The sequence below is a fragment of the Xiphophorus hellerii genome, chromosome 3 (genome assembly GCF_003331165.1).
Source record: "Xiphophorus hellerii strain 12219 chromosome 3, Xiphophorus_hellerii-4.1, whole genome shotgun sequence".
Lineage (NCBI taxonomy): Eukaryota > Metazoa > Chordata > Actinopteri > Cyprinodontiformes > Poeciliidae > Xiphophorus > Xiphophorus hellerii.
Window position 1 is genome coordinate 10,273,676 of NC_045674.1, and position 17,870 is coordinate 10,291,545.

A 17,870-nucleotide genomic window follows, 5' to 3' on the forward strand; every position below is an offset into this window, starting at 1 on the left:
CATTTTTCAGTGCTCTTTCAGAGCAGACACAGAGCAAGTACAAGACTTAAAAGGCCCAAATAAAAAAAGAGAGCAAATATTTTTGTTAAGGTTCTACTTTATTTCTAAGAGAACCACAACTTTTTAATATTTATTAAGCAATTACCTCAATTATTTTCTCAATAATTTGCAGCCAGTATGATCTGCTTGGAAGGTTACAGAGACTCTCTTTTAAATACACAACTATGCACACACTTTAAGTAGTGCCTAGAGGGAGCAATTCATTCCCTCAGTTTAACATATTCAAAACACTCTGACCTGACTTAGCATATCACTTTTACATGGAGAGTGAAACCTGATCAAGCCACACCAATCAAAAAAGTCAACGGAATCACAGATTCCAAGTCAAGAATATGCATTTCAATGGAGTCAAGCTCAGTTGACAGAGACGTATCAGAATCTAAATGGTGGCGTGGGAAACAACACAGTGGTATTATTAGACACAGTCCTATGATCCCTTGTGTAAAGCCAGTGAGTGTCTTTGAACCCTAATCCATAAATAGCCCACAATGGACTGGTATGTAATATGGCAATAAAACAAGAGGTACATTGTGACTGATAAGCCCGCCATGTGAATATCAGTATCTCTGCAGAGGCAGGAATAGAGGTCACAAATGCACAGGAATACTACCTTGACTCCTGCGGAAAGAAATTATCAGGAACATATTTCTAAAATATCCCATTGAGTTCTGCTAGAAAAAAATAAACTGTTAAAATGCTAAAGTACACAGTCCTCAAGGAAAGCAATAGTCACGGCTAGCTGGTATAATGTATTGCTGCTCATGCCTCAAGGAGAGTCGCGTTCAATACCGGATCAAAGAGGGAAACTCTAAATTAAACATATTTCAAGAGTGTCTAAAAGGGCCAAGGCTGTGCATACAGTTCAATCAGGAAGAGTCAAAAAAGACATTTCAGGATGATTACTGAGCCTTCTACGTGTAAGGACTCTCAAGACATCCTGCAGGGCTTGTTGAGTATGTGGAAACATCCAACGCTGGCTAAGTAATGACATTTCACACCGTTTTAAAAATTCCTCCTGAAGGACTTAAATTATAACTCATGGTTCTTTCAGTTTAGAGAAGATTAGATAGTGAACAGGCAGGAATAATAGTAATAGTAGTTATGTCAGTGTGGTTAAGAGGTATGTGCAATTCCTTGTAAACGTATTTTCGTCCCTTAAACTTTCCACAAGGTACAACCCCAAGCTTTAAATTGGTTTTTGGGTATGTGACAAACCAACATAAAATATTAAATAATACTAAAGTAAAATGAAAGAGATAAACAGATTTTAAAATGTGTGACAAGTATAAATCTAAAACGTGTAGTGCACTGTTTTATTAAGCACCCTTTCCTCTGATACCTCAGTTGAAAAACTGCCCACTGCTAACAGCTGTTTTCAAACGTAACCAAAATACTAAAGAGAGTAATTGTAATTTAATCTCAGGACAAATACAGCTATTCTGTATATTAATCAAAGCAGAAGTCAATAGTATGGTAATGGAGGGGCAGAAACAATCCACAGCTCAGGAGGGAAAATCTGTGAACTCCACAAGTTAATGGAAAAGTGGCAGAAAAAAAGCTACTGTTGAAACAATGGTATCGGAAGGCCAATTTGTAGTTGTCTGTAAACCAGGTAGCAGACACGGCCCACATGCAGATGATGGTGCTCTTGTCAAATAAGACCAAAATAAAACTCTGGCTGTTCATACTGTACATCTCCCTTCACATCTGCTCTACTGTGATCAGCTGTGAGGGAGACAGGGAACCTAGTCAAAGCTGATGGGATCTGGAGCAGAATTAAAGCTTGAGCTTTGGTCAAAGGTTCACCTTCAAGCAGAACACATACAACCAGAGCTGCAATGGTAGGGTTTAAAATAATAATACATACAAATGCACAATACATTTTTCAGATGTTTTCATAAAACAATTGTGCAGTAATTTGTGTTGGAATGTCACATAAAACAAAAGAACATAAAGTTTGTAGTACATGACCGAATGAGGAAAAAGTTCAAGTCATTTTTTAAAGGCTCTGAATGTTCTTGAAGTAAACATTGCATGTAAAGTTTTTTATTTTTTTATTTTGCACTGACAAATACCAACTTCAGGTCATTTGTGATGGCTGCTTAACAACAGTACCATCTGTGTCCTGTGCTTTATTCCCTCATGAGGGCCTTTATGGAGCACGATAATATAAAACCAGCTAAGGGTGGCAGTTCTTTCATTTCTTTAAGTGTACAGAGTGTCGACATAGCCTGAGACTTGCAACACATCATCATTTCCAAAGCCAGGAACATTGTCCTGTTGCCAGGTGACTAGCCGGGCACTGTTGGCAACTGCATTAGCTTCAATGAGCAAGCACAAAAGAGAGAGACAAAAAAAAAACACATTTAAAAACACTTTTTGTTGAAGAGTGTGACTGATGGGACATTTGTTTAATTATGGTTATAAAAACAGTGACATATAATTAGCTGACCAGCTCTCAAACACCACTGTGTAACAGACTGGATTTCGCATAAAAGTCATGAAACACGTTGACTTCGGAGTGATGGAGGCCTTGTTCGTGACCACAGTGGTGTGGTACAGATAAGCAGCTCTGAGTCATCATTTCATTGTTTAATGTGGACTATTGTGCACAGCCAGTTATGCAGGACTGCCATTGGTTTCAATTATTTATTAAGGCCAGGGATAGCTCGACAAAACCCCTAGTGAGATATATGAACATAGCAGTGCCATCTTCTACTAATGATTTCTCACAAGATGGCTTCTGTTACGTGGTAACGGTTGCAATGCTGTCATGTCAACAACTATGGATTATTCATCTTACAATTTACCTAACATCCTTTATTATATCACCTTTCTCAGAAAAGCTAAAAGAGGGCAATATAATAATTTTATAACTAATGAATATAAAGTATTCATTTTCACTCTATGAGTGTGATCATTTAAACAAAAGAAAAAACTGTAGATCTAGCTTCAGACACTAATGTATGGACTATTGACAGGTATCAGAAAGTGTGAAAGCACAACAGGATCCTAGAAGAGATCGTTTCTGTGATGCCTGTTGCATTTCTTCTCGTAAGAGACATTCTTTAGAAAACAACGGGCCTGCAATACTTGTGAAACTAAGCTCAAATCATTGATGCACGACAGCAAGCTCAAGTTCCTCCTTTTGTTCCACATATTGTGACAGCAGATCTTAACACTCTTCACTACAAAGTAATGCTACTCCTTTTGAGCTCGCTAGAAAAAAAGTTTTACCAAGACTCAAGCTGTTTTAGACAGAGGAAATGTTGCAACATGTTAGGGCAAGTGTTGATTGCTAGGTTGACTACAAGCTATATTAGAATTCTGAGAGGTACAAAAAAGAAGATATAAGAAGCACCCAATACAGATAGGGAAACAGATTTTTATTGTGGTAGCAACGTTAAGCCACAGTACTTTCTAGTGCCATTCTCAATATTAACTTTGGATGAAAAGTTGGACGTTAAAGACCCATTCAACTCGGACAGCAATCACAATGTACCAGGCTTCAGCAAGATTACGCTACCCCGAAACGGCTTTTTTGTAAAATAATTTTATTGGAATTTATGGGCTGCTGTTTTGACTATTGGACATTGCTCTTACAAAGTGTTAGGCTCCTAATTTGTGGTGTTTACTGTGAAGTTTGATGTCTGAATATATGTAAAAGAATTGATCAAACTTTAGGAATTTCTAATTTTTTTCAACTTATATGGGCTTTAATTTTTTTCTTTGTTTTTAAGTTTTGGAATTATAAAAGAGAAAAGAGGGACAGAGGTCATTAAGACACCACGTTTGCTGCTGATGGATTAATGTACAGACTTTTCTCCTTGAAGGGGAAGCATTATAAAAAATTATGCCTTTGTGCTGTATATCACGTTACAATGTTATTGCCTCTTCAAACACATGCCTGGCGTATTTCTTTGATTCATTCATGCATGATTGAGAAATTCTTGAATCTCCCATGGCAACCATTCTTAATCTCTGCTCATACAAAGCGCTGCCTATTTACTCAAAGAGCCACCTTGGAGCTTCATTCCCCTCCTCCATGTCTCCCCCAGGCAGCTCCACCAGACTAGTGGCAGCTGCAATTAGCAAACACCTGGTGGAACTGTGCATCTACGGAGCTTATTATATGAATTACTTCTCAGTCCAACTCTCCTAAAAATGGTTGTAAGCAACATCATGGAGAAGCAAGGTCGTGCTAAAGAGGGAGCGACGGAAAGGGCATTACCTTCTTAAAGAGCCAGAGGCCAATTTCAAGGTATCAGAAAATGCTATAATGCAAAGTCAAATTTATTTTAAGTTATTTTGAATGTATAAAACATTTTCATAATAACTGAATGTAACAGTTACTTGACTGTGTAGTAAAATGTCACTATGTGCCTGAAAATACATAATAATAGCCCTTTTCATGATTGACTTTAATCTTTCACCCCAGAAATGTTGCACAAGTACAGTAGTACTTAAGAATAGGAGAAAGTCAATAACCTTCTTTGTCAATAAACCTGGAAGTCTTCTTGTCCAAGTCTTAACCTAAATAACATAGTAAAGATAAGCAAAGCAGTTTGTGACATTGCTTTGAACTTATCAAGCTGTGCTTTCTAATGCAATACTAGGACTTTTCTTCCATATAAGCATTATAGATGAGGATAGTTTTAAAGTTCAGGTAACTGGTGAGCTTCCACACTTCTCCACAACAACTATTGCATAAATTAATCCAGTAGCTAAAGGTTTTAAATGAGTGACAAATGAGTTAAAGCAAAACTTCCTTGTTTTGTCTTCTAGATTCTGGGTATGTCTCTTTAGGAAGCAACCTTGTCTGAGCACATGTTTCTAACAACTTCAGCATTCTTAACATAGTATTGACAAAGATAAAATCAGGATTTGAAAGGGTAGTAACTGTGCACCATATACAGTGAATATAGTCCTCGAAGCAGTTGATCTGGTTCCTGACCATGGGTCTTTTACTGAAGGTCTCCCCTGTCCACTCTGCCCTTCAAGTAACTGATGAATAAAGGCCACAACATAAAAATCTAAAACAAAAAGTGAGATTACTCATCAGAATACAATAAGTGTGATTTTTAACAATTGCTAAACAAGCTGCAAGTACAGATAGAAGATAAATGTGTACTCTCTCTTCTGCTTGGATACCAAATTCTCAGTTCACATTGCACAACTATGTGGAACCTGTCAGGGTATAATCATTTCAAACCTCTGACCCCAAATGCCTTCTGAGAATTCATGAATAGATCAGTGGCCCATCTAAGCCTCCTCTTAAGGTCAAGGACAAGTCAACAAACCATTTTCTCTGTGGGCACTTTCTTTCTCTGTGTCCATGTCTGATATAGTTTTTAGTCTTTAAGAAAATACCCCATAAATGAAAAAAAAATCCCTGAAATGTAATAAATATGTGATAAGTACTACTAGTCAGACAAAAACACTTAATGTTAATCTCTCTATTATTAGGTATTCGGCAGCAGTTAAAATAGCAAGGTCACTAATAATATTACACTAAAAAATAAGATTTCTGGGCGTGCCGTGGTGGCGGAGGGGTTAGCGCGACCCACATTCAGGCAAAACGTAGCCTCGATGCGGCTGTCGCGGGTTCGACTCCCGGACCTGACGACGTTTACCGCATGTCTTCCCCCCTTTCCTGTCAGCCTACTTTGAAAAAGGGACACAAGAGCCCACAAAAAGAGACCCCTTGCGGGGCGATAAAAAAAAAAAAAAAAAAAAAAAAATTTCTGTAACACCCATTTGATGTCATGGTGGTGGTATTCAGCAAGCATAATCTTTAGTGGCTGATAAAATTTATAACTTACTTAACCACAGTAAATGTCTGATAGTATTCTTATATTGTTTTATGACTCTTTACAAATCATACTGACTAACTGTGAATTACGTTAAACAAATATCACCATAACATTAATCAATAATAAAGGGTTTTAAAGTCATAATTTTAAGAAAATATAAAAATTTCACTAATCTCCCATAAACTAAAGAAAAACATCGCCTAATATAACTTTTTTTAACTGATGCTCTTTACGGTGTTCTCTCCCATGTGAGAAAAACAAGTTTTGGGTTGCAGCCAAACTCCAGCAACAGCACAAACTAAGCTCATGTATCAGCTATTGAATGAAACTGTATGCTTTCATTGATTTTTACATGGAAGCAACACAGTCCTTCTGAGAATATTTGGTCAGCTCTGAATCATACAAGGAGGGCAAACCCAACTGGACCAGGCTAACCTGTTACAACAACCTCACCAGTAGGAAGGGAAAACAGAACACAAATAGCTTCACAAGTATCAAGGTAATTCACACAGGTGTGTCTAGGCCTGTCGCGATAAACAATAAATCAATTAATCGCACGATAAATTAAAACTATCGACCTCATTTTAATTATCGGCTTTATCGTTTATTCCGGCCTTTTCTTCTTTCTGTTGATGACACTGAATGAAAAAAGGCTCAACTCCGGTGCTCTCCACTGACCCTCCTTTCCTCTTTTCCTTAGTGTAATGCCCAGCGCACACTACACGATCTTAGAGTTGTCAGTCGATTGTCAGCCCATTTTCAAAACCTGAGAGACCACACATTAGCCGACAGAAATCTTAATTATAACGGTTGGATCGGCTCCATCGTGCCATGTGGTGTCCAACAATGGGCACCAAATAATGGCTACAAGTCCAGTTGACTAATTTTAAAACCAGGCATTAATTAATGCTTTACTACAATCTACCTGCAATGCATGTGGCTAGTCTCAGTCCTGACTGAATGAAAATTATTATAACCTATTTATGTCACGTTAACGAAGAACAGCTGAAAAGTTACCGGGTTTATCAACTGCGGTAGCAATTTCGCTCCAACTCCTCCCCTTGTCATTTCTATATTCTTTGCACGAAATGTTGAACAAACATTAATGTTGTTTCCACATATCCTCACCAATGTCTGTTGGACTTCGGCCGTGTCAGCTGTTTGGGATTCCCTTCCGTAATTTCCCCTCAGAAAGCACGAGGGGAATTTGAGCTTTCTGATTGGCTACCTGTCACATTCAACAGGCTGCGTTAACGCTCCCAGGCGGGGAAAACCCCTGATTTAGATCGGAGGGGCCACACCGATCTACACACAACACACTACAGGATGATAGGTTACGAAATCGCAACTGACAATCTTTAGAATGCCCAAAGTTCTAAGATTGTCGTAAGGGGAAAATCGGGGCAAAAAATCATGTAGTGTGAACTATTGCATCACCTGCCCACCTTCTCTATTTAAATCTAATGATTACTGAAGGAAAATATAGTATACAGACTTCATAATCTGCACTCTTTTGGTTGAATGCAGTATTTATTTCCACTTTGGCTTTATGTTGTTTAGTTTTTAATTCAAGTACATTTTTTGTTAATGGAGACTGAGAATATATTTTATTATTGTTTTTGGTTGTTTTGTTTATTTTGTTAATCAGTTCCAGTGTTAAGTGTTCTTTTGAAAATAAAGTGTATCTATCTTTGGCAGGAAATCGCATGCATTATTACGTCATTTCCATTAAATCAATGTAAAAAGGTCTTCAAACAATATTATCGTTTATCGCAATAATTTTTGAGACAATTAATTGCTCAGCAAAATTTGTTATTGTGACAGGCCTAGGTGTGTCCCACTGTCTACTCCTGTATCTCTGGAGGCTGTTATCAAACTGAAACACCAAAGTTCACCAGGACAATCAGTCCCAGGTGCACATTTGATAAGACACCAACCTATTTTAGGAATCACTGGCTGTAAAGTCGTGTCTATATAGCTTCTTGCTGTTATGTATTACAATCACAACATGGATCAGAGACAATCTAATTTTATTTTCCTGTTTACAGATAAATATAGGAATACAGATAAATGTTCCCTCTTAAGTTAGAGGACTATTTTATGAAAACAAAGTAAACTTTGCAAAATGTAACCTTTATGCTGTGCATTGATTGAACACTGCTAAATTGAATGTGTTAATCTGCAACCTAATTACGACACAAAGAAAGATTACTTTCCTTAACATAAGATCTTACTAAAATAATAAGGGTTCTAAGTGAACTGAAATCTCAGAGTTTCTATAAGCTTATGAAATAGTCATGTAGAATGTATTTCAAAAGGCCTTCTCAGATAATAGTTCTGTAATAAGCATATAATCACGGATACTCAATTTCGCATCATTCACATTACACAAGGCAATCAGGCGGAAGTCACATAGTGCTTTCAGAACATGCAACCAAGGTCACAGAACCAAGGGAGGTGTACAATTTGGTCACTCTAACATTATAGAGTCCATAAAGTATATAATTTAATTTATTAATATGGATATTTTTTATGGGTTTTTAAGGCCTAAAGTTGAAAAACAAAACTTTAGCCCTTAAAAGTTGATATGGCCAAACACAAGGATTTTAAAACATTACAGAAACCTTTAGACACAAGCAAAGTTGCTATACTTCATCCTCATCAAGTTGTGATGAGGAAAAAGGCTCAGGGTTTTCCCCACTGCATTATAAGCACGGTAGCCCACCTGGTTTTACTTTGTACAATTTTGATTGCATTTTCTGGTGTTTGCCTTTTAAAGACTCTATTTTTGGTGTTTAATGACCTAGTCATATTTACACATTTTCTGTCAACTTATAACATTTTTATCGCAAAAAGAAAGTGGGCCGCTGTTGGATAAAGCCTTGAAGCTCTTCTTGCATCCATGCTTCATTGTGTTGCTGCTGTATTTGTTTTGTACTGTATCACCATGTCACACTCGTTCCATCTTATCTCCTGGTTGTTAGGTGTGGTAAATATGGGAAATGACATCCCCATTTCATGTCAACACCTTCAGCAGACAGTGAGGTGCAGAAAACACTTCCGGAGTGAAAGCCATCTGTGCAACCACTCGAGCCACTGCTGCCCCCCCTTGATCAGCGATTCAAATTATTATCTGAAAATGATACTATACTCCAGCCTTTTCACTAAATGCATGCCCTATTTGGTACTTAACCATAGTAGCATTTTGTGCATTGATTGTTTAAGTTAAATTGGAAGTGGACAGAGGGTGGTTTAAAGAAAAAAGTACAGCAGAAGAATAGCAAAATGCTTAAAAGATAAATGGCCTGTGGACCTGCTCTAAGGCTTTTTAAACAGAAAGTCTACAATCAGAAACAAGAAAAACTGCCAAAATAGACTCTCATAGCAGCAACATTAAATCACCCACCAAACATCCTCTGAACCACTGCCTCAAGACCAATTACTTTGTTTGTCTGTTGTTTATTATTTTATCAATTGTTGATTAATTCATTTACTTTCTGTATGTTGCCATTTTTCTTTTTACGTCCTTGAGCTGTGTCCTGCAAGAAATCTACTGGAGCCAGGTGGCCCCTCTCTGCTTCTCCTCTCCCCTGAGACACTGGGCTCCTTGCCCAGACACTGAGGCAGCATCCTTCTTGTCTACAAGCTGCTGCTCAATCAGGCTCCTGATGTAACAGTCAAGTGACAGGCTGCTAGCTCTCAAAAAAAAAAAAAGCTGAGGACAATGCAGTGTTCTGACAGAAGCACACCACAAGAAGGAACAGAAGGTCAGAGGGAATAGTAGCTGAAGATAGAAAAGGGTTCAAAGAGAAAGGAAGCAGATGAGGTCAACAGAAGAAATGCTGGGGTGTGCACCCCAACTGCTCACAAAAACTGAGTGAACTCCTGAAATGGGTCAACTCAGGAAAGCCTTTTGTTTTTAAAATAATTCTTGCATAAATACTGTGAGACTCTGTCTTACCACAGAGCATCATGAACTGGTCATGTTAGGAAAACTTGCAAAATATAAAAGTTCTTTTTCAGCATGTAGACTTGTTGGTTAAACTGCTTAGTCATCACTGTAGGAGGCAGCTTTAAGAGATCCTCACTGCATTAAGTGTACGGATCTAAGGAGCAACCTGCCTTAAAGGTTCAACCTCAAACTATTGAGCTATTCCGGTCAAACGGGTTATGTAAGCTTACAAGTTACGGTCTTAGTAGGCACCTGAAACTGTTGAGAAATTTGATAGTTAAGGGACTGATGGAATTTTTAGGACATTAGATTAGTATATAAGTAAGTAAATATTATTGATGGTAATGTCTTAAAAACAAACTATTCTTGATTTTTACCTGTTTCTTTAGAAGTTGATTGTCTGCCTCGCATCCATAAAAGCAGGCAAATTAAAATGACAAAAATTAAAGAGAGCTATCAATCTAGATAAATTTATAATACTGTAAAAAAAAGTTGGCAGATGCAAAAAAATAAAGAGTAGTTTAAAACATGATATTACATCAAATAAAACAATATATGGAATGAAACATTGCAATCACAGAGGAATGCTTGAATAAAATTTTTAGCAAGATATTTTCCAGTATTATGCAAAACACCTCCTTCCATCCATCCATTTTCTTACACCCTTGTCCCTAGTGGGGTCGGGTTCTAGGTAGGTGCTGGTGCCTATCTCCAGCTAACGTTCCGGGCAAGAGGCGGGGTACACCCTGGACAGGTCGCCAGTCTGTCACAGGGCAACACCGAGACAGGCAGGGCAAACAACCATGCACACACACACTCACACTCACACCTAGGGAGAATTTAGAGAGACCAATTAACCTGACAGTCATGTTTTTGGACTGTCAGATCTCCGGGCTTCCTCCCAGAAGCCCGCAGAGAACCCATGCATGCACAGGGAGAACATGCAAACTACATGCAGAAAGACCCCGGACCGGGAATCGAACCCAGGACCGTCTTGCTGCAAGGCAACAGTGCTACCAACTGACTGCGCCACTGTGCAGCCCTGTAAAACACCTCTACTTTCCAAAAATATATTTGTCCTCTTGAAAATACTTTAATTGATCTTTATGTCCATATCTGATCTAGATATGTGAACAATGTCTTAAAGCTTAAGGAGAGTAAACATGATATTGTGATGATGTCAAAGTATAATTAAAGCTAGAAAAATGCGAGCTATCCATAAAAGATATGTCCTTTATATTTACTATGTTACTACAGGATGTTTTCCTAATATCTTGCAGCCGTAATTGATTTTTAAAACATATTACTTGACTATGTTGGATGCTTGGAGCTGAGATGACTGTTGCTTTATTATAGAAGTTTATAATCTTAAATCAATAGATATCCAAATTTCTATTTATTTTTTTTTCAGTATGTAGTTTAACTTTGTGTCTTTACGACTGACTAATACCTATGATTAGGACGCCTTTAACTGGGACCTTCATAACCTTCTTTTTGGCTAGTACTAACTGAAAACTGTTGATTTAAATTCTAAAGTCTGAAACCAAGTAACAACCACATGATAAAATGACACTTACCTAATTTCATTAAAGAGGCCAGAAGCACCCATAGTGAAATTTCAAAGGGGACACTGACGTCGTCGTACATGATGCCGATGACGGGGAAAGGCTTCTTGGATGTGTTATTCCCTTCACGGGTGTGGGTTTCGGAGGAGGTGGCTGGTTCGAGGGAGAGCACGGTGCCATTGAGCAGCACCAGTATCGCCAGCAGGAGCAGTTCTAGCTCCGGTAAACTCCGACAGAAGCCACTCCGACCTCGCGTTGCCATCCTCGAAAATATTGTTGAAAGAAAAAAAAAACAAGAAATTACCCTGTAAAGGGAAAGAAAACTCCGCTTCAAGAGCAAGGAAGTTGAGCTGGCTTCAACTACGTAATGTTGAAATAGTTAACCAACTATTCCAACACGAACCGTTCAAGTCTGCTACCTGAAACCGAACCAACTGACTATTTTTTGCTAGTTGACGTTAGGTAGTTGTGGCTGAACGTCGTCGCGTGCAGCAGCGGTCAGGTAAACCGTCGCCGAACGTTGTTGCCGCTGGAAGAAAGCAGGAAACGGCAAGATGCTGATGAGTTTTTTATTTTCTTTTTACCTCAGTAAATAATGCTGTAGCAGACCACTTCCGGACAGACGTGCTTTATAAGTTCACCCTCTCCTTTTTTAGTGTCCATCAGTGTCTTTAGTAAGAAATGTCACTGCTGATGGTGATTGCAGGCAAAGAGACAACCGCATCTCCTTCTCCTCCTTTGCGCCCGTTCTTCCTCTTCGACTCCTGATGGTGTTTCTTCCGTGAGGCGGCGGCGTTACTCAGATTCTGACCTTGAGAGGAACCAGCCCAGCTGTCACAACGCATTTTTACTGCGCATCACAGGTATTCAAACTTTCAGGTAATATTCGTGTAAGCGGCATCTTCACTGTTTTTCGAGATAGGACACTTTGGCTGTCACCGAGGCAGCTGAGCTGAGATGTAATTAAACACATTGGGTGAATGCTGCTCACCCAATCATGTTTCTGTAGTGACTCGTCGTGTCTCCCTTGATATAATAGCTTCATACAACCTTCAAAACGCACACCCTTTCGCGGAGGTTTCACAGGATGGGAGGAGGCGAGAGAGGTTTGAAATAAAAAGGGAGGGTGGAGGGGGTGCTCAACTGTAGTGACACCTACAGGTAGGGAGGGAGGCTCCTGATTAAAAAAAAGTTCATAGTTAATATAGGTTTTGAAAAAATTTACAAAATCTGGAATATCAGACAGATAGTTTATTTAAGTAATTCGATTCAAAAAGTAAGTAGTATGTCTTAATTCCTTGCACTCAGATTGATATAAGACTAACATTAAACATTTCAATATAGAAATATTCCAGTACAACCTCCATAATCAGGGTGAAGATTTCTGACTTGAAAGTTGTTCAGCTGACACTCTATACAAAAAGGACAATGAGAAAAAACAATGAAAGGTCATTGCTAAATAATGTTGCTGTTCAGATATGAATATTTACAAATATATTAACAGATATTTTAGTGAACTGAAAAAGTGTGGCAGAAGAAGGTGCACAAGAAACAACCTTGAATTTGGGGAAATTCACAAGATGTGAACTGCAGCTGAAGTCAGTGTTTCCACAACCTCACATACTGCCAAATTCAAGGCATGGAGGGGTGGTCAATATGAACATCCAATTTGATCACAGTATTTTATAGCATTTATTCTGATATTGCACTGACGCTAAAAAAAACGTATTTACTACTTCTTTTCATACAACCTTCAAAACGCACACCCTTTCGCGGAGGTTTCACAGGATGGGAGGATTTTGACTGCATGTCACTGCTGTCAAAGTCCCACATAAACAGCTCTTAAAACCGTAAGACTGAATTTAGGACTGAATATATGTGCCACTTTCCTATTCTAACTGACAACTTAAAGTGCTTTGCACCAACATTTACCCAATCGTATTTACAAACATTTATCTAGCAATATGCATATTGGTAGGCCACTGGGGATTAAGTGTTTTGCCCAGTGGCATCTTGACATGTGACAGGAGAAAGTCTGAATCAAATCCACAACTTTTGGATTACAAGATGACTACTATTTCCATGGAACAATAGTGGTTAAAAAAAAAACATATCTATCTTGAAATTGGCTTCAAAAAGATTCCAGTAACATAGTTACAACTACTATATACCTTGTTTTAAACTATCCCTGAAACAGACACAATATCTGGTGCTGAGGGGAAAAACTTAAATCGGTCTCTTTTTCGATTTAAGTTTTGTATTTCATTTTGAAACCAAGTTTCCAAATTGTGGAGAGAGGGGTGAGCAGCAGAAAATCAAAGTTACTTGAAGTCCAGTGCAACGTTTTTAAAGTTACTGACTTTATGACATCTGCTAGAGCAAGTCCAGAGTCAGCACAGCTGTCAAACAGGAAGTTATTTGAGCACTTCTCTTCTGACACATGATATGGAGATGCTGATCTTTCACCTGTCTACAATATCGAAAGTAGTTACTAACACCGCCATAATGACTTTGCATGATTGGCCAGCAAACTGGCCTGACCTAAAGTCTTTAGAGAATCTGTAAGGTATTGTTAAGAAGATGAGAGACAGAAAACCAAACAATGCTGATGAGCTGAATGCCAATATAAAAGCAAGCTGAGCTTTTCTAACACCTCATTAGAGCCTCAGGCTGATCGCCAGTATGCCACACCACAGGATGATGATGCTGTTATCCCTGCAGAAAGAGCCCTAACGAAGTATTGATTGCATGTACTGCATAGCGTGTGCACATACTATTCAGTGGGCCAACATTTCACAATTAAATCTATTTTCTTATTTGTTAAATTAATGTAGTTTCTGATAAATTAACTTTGAGTTTCATCATCTGTAAGCCATAATCGTCAAAATGGACTGAAATAAACATTTGAAATATATCAGTGTGCATCAAATGAATCTATGTCATATGACTTTCACAGTTTTAACGTCCAGTAAATTGAATTTCCGAAATGAATCATATTTTCTGTAATACTCAAAAATTTTGAGATTTGTATTTCTCCCCCACCTCGGTCTCTTAATTTTCAAAGTTGGGGACAGGACCCCACAGATGAACAAATGTGGGATTTTAAGAAATTTTTCAGAAATTAAACTGAATTGGTAGTAATAATAATTATAAAGCATTTCTATCTTTTAAATAATAGAAGACATAAAATCAGCAAAATCTTGGATGATGATTCTGCTTTTGTTGTTATTCTGTGCATTGCCTGCTTACTCAACTGATGGCTAGGATCTCTTCCTCTCTTATTTTGTGTCAGAAGCTAAAAATGTTAGGAACTTCTGCTCTTGGTGACCACATGTCCTTTTCTAAAACTAAAATGCATTCTTTCTCTGCCCTTTGTCCCACAGGCTGAGATAATGTCCCACATTGTGACTGGCTCACATTATCAGTAGTCGTTGCTACAGAGGCCAAATGCAGAAATGAAAACAGGGAAGACAGGAGATTTGTTTCCATCCAGTCAGTCTAGTTAACCCTTTTGCTATCTTTTTTTTTTGCTTGCTCCATACTCTATAGGACAATTTGGAGAAACTAAAAAGCAGGTACCTGCCATTTAAATTGCTATAAAGAAGAGATAAATCTGATACATTCAAAAAATCCCTGCCGAGACTGTATTTAAATAAATGATCTCTGCTTGGCTGGATTTTTTACATAAAGAATATTTTTTTATACATGTAAACAACAAGTATGTCCTATATACATATAGAATAGTGATTATATTATATTTTAAAGTACTTGGAATCAGGTCTTCTACATTTTCCTAAATAAGGAATCATGGAAATTTTCCAATTCCAAACTCGAATAGCTGGAGGTCCCTGAGTAGGCATGAGTTCAAATTTAACATGGTCATAGCACTTGTAAAACATTGTGAAAGTCGCTGGAATAAGCTATTTATTGCACTTCTTATCACATTATACTAGTGGCACAGATGTACTATGCAACCTTTTTCTGAAAAATAAATCCCAATTGTTTTACAGGTTGGCACTGGAATGTACTCAGTTCAAGTGTGATGTCATTCAGAGATATGAGTTTGTATTTCCAATCCAAATCAAACACATCAAAGTATTATGATACAATGCTTGTCAACTAAACCTTAAATATCAAATTTATATATAAAAAAGCTATTGATAAACATATGTACATTGCTCTTAAGATGATTAGACAATTATTTAACTACCAACCAGGACATTAAATACAACCAGAGATAGAAAAAGACCCAAACTCCAACACAACATGAATTAAAAGAAATGCTGTTGTAGAGACAGAATTTGAAAAAAAATAAAAAATTAATTAGTTTCTTTTTTTCTGTCTCTCTGAGTACATACGTCTTCAGTCAGGAATGGAACACCACATGCCCTACATGCCCCAGTTGATGTTGGACGACCTCCTTGGTCTCCCACCTTACAGTGCAGTATGGGGACCCCACAGGGAACTGCCATTCCTCTTCATACTATATGCAGTTTTCTCCATCAACTCCCCATGCCACCATTTCCATAAGTTATCTGATGACTCTGCCATAGTCAGCCTCATACTAGGCAAGGATGACTCAGAGTACAGACAGTGGACTCAGGACTTTGTAGACTGGTACCAGTGGGCTTCCTAATCAATATTGCTAAAAATAGGGAGCTGGTGGTGGATTTCATCAGGGGCAGACCCACCAAAATGACACCAGTGAACATCGCTGGAGCGGGATAGTGAAATCTTATAAGTACCTGGGTGTTCATCTGAACACTAAACTGGACTGATTGATCATAACATTGATGCTCTTTACAGGAAGGATCAGAGTAGACTATCTGCTGAGGGAAAGTGAGATTGTTTTTGAAGAGTAGGTGTCGCTTCTGAACACATTTTTGTCTCTATGGTGGCATCAGTCACCTACTGTAGTATGTTGGAGCAACAATCTACAGCTGACAGGAAGTGGTTAGATAAGCTCATCACAAAAGCCACCTCCTGGCTAAGAAGACGCCCCCTCGACCCATTGCAGGTGGTGGCGACAGAACGCCTCTGGCTAAGATAACATCACTGGTGAAGAATGACATGCACTCCATTCATGAAGTTGTTGCAGAACTGGAGAACTCCTTCAGTTACAGATTGCTGCATCTCCGGTGCACAGAAAGTAGTGTTATCGTAGATCTTTTTTGCTTTTTTTGCTTGCTCCATACTCTATAGGACAATTTGGAGAAACTAAAAAGCAGCTACCTGCCATTTAAATTGCTATAAAGAAGAGATAAATCTGATACAAATCCTTCTGGCCAGCAGCCAATAGACTCTATCACGATAACTGTTCCCATGAAATTTAATAGGTGTTTATATTTCTGTTGTTTGCACAGTTTTTTTATTGTCACGTATTGTAAACAGTCTTTTGTTTTTAATGGACAGATACTGTACATGTAAACATTGTGCAGTTCTTAAATTATCCTAGTCAGTTGCACATTTCTGTGGTTCAAAGTATGCTTTTTGAAAATATTTTATGTTGTAATTTAACCTTTACTGTACAGTGTGTTATTCTTAATTATGTTTTTATAAATTTAATATTTTTATCTTTGTGTGAATCTATATGCGTTGATTACCTGCCACTTTGTTGCACCTGAATTTGCCCACTTAGGGAAAATGTATAATAAAATATTAAATTTCTACTCTATTATTTCTGTTCTTTTATTCTATGTATGAGAATGTGGGGACATTTAAACAGGCTTGTACACGGGTTTATTGTTGCAGTTACTGTATGTGACCTGGAATTCTCATAAAAGCTATATTTTAACCATTCATATAGATTGTCTTAGTTCAGTTAACTCTAATCACTTTGATACAACAATAGTGTGATCTGGACATGACCTATTTTCTTCTTAATGATTCAACAACTAATAATTATGAGCAAAATACTTTTGCAAAGCATCACTTGTGTCTGTTTACAAATATAAAAAATGTCTTTCTGGCATCAAACTTTCTACCACAGACAACAGACAGCTTTAGAAACACATCAAAGTTCACAAATGAAGGTCAATGAGAAAAAACATAGGATTTTTTGTGTTCATGGGAGTGGCCTCAGAAGCATAATGCAAGCTCAACAAAGTGGCTCACTGCAGTAAATTTCCAAGTATAACTTTAAAGGTTTGGCAACGTGCAATTTCCCTAATTGCAAACACAATGAGGACTAGCAGGTTTTTGTTGAACAAGGGTTGCTTTTCCTTTAGTGACTCTGCAGGTTTAACAGGGCAGAAATTGAGCTAGAAGCAAATCATTGGTAGCAGATATTAAACCACAACTTCAAACTGATTTAAAAGTATGACTACTATAGTGTATGACCCCTATATACTTGTAAATACTATACCTTTGTTTAGCCATTTCACCTATGTAATTTAAGCAGAAAATACAACCATATATGCCATGAGGGCTTCATACCCAAGTCATCAATGCTGAGTTATTTATGCTAACACAGCTGCTTTC

At 37.9% G+C, this 17,870-nt stretch overlaps 1 protein-coding gene across 3 annotated transcripts in view; it reads right to left on the bottom strand.

Annotated features, from left to right (window-relative positions):
- Positions 1–12,705, bottom strand: part of slc9a1a (solute carrier family 9 member A1a) — a 29,920-nt gene extending 17,215 nt beyond the window's left edge. The window contains exons 1-2 of one of the 3 annotated variants that reach the window (XM_032557884.1): positions 11,975–12,705; positions 11,403–11,695 (exon numbers count right to left, since the gene is read on the bottom strand). In XM_032557884.1, the coding sequence (XP_032413775.1) occupies positions 11,403–11,652 (250 nt within the window). In that variant the 5' untranslated portion in view covers positions 11,653–11,695; positions 11,975–12,705. Of the gene's footprint in view, positions 1–11,402 lie in introns of all 3 variants that reach the window. The other 2 variants (XM_032557883.1, XM_032557885.1) reach the window with 2 other exon arrangements.
- Between the last annotated feature and the right edge of the window lie 5,165 nt (positions 12,706–17,870).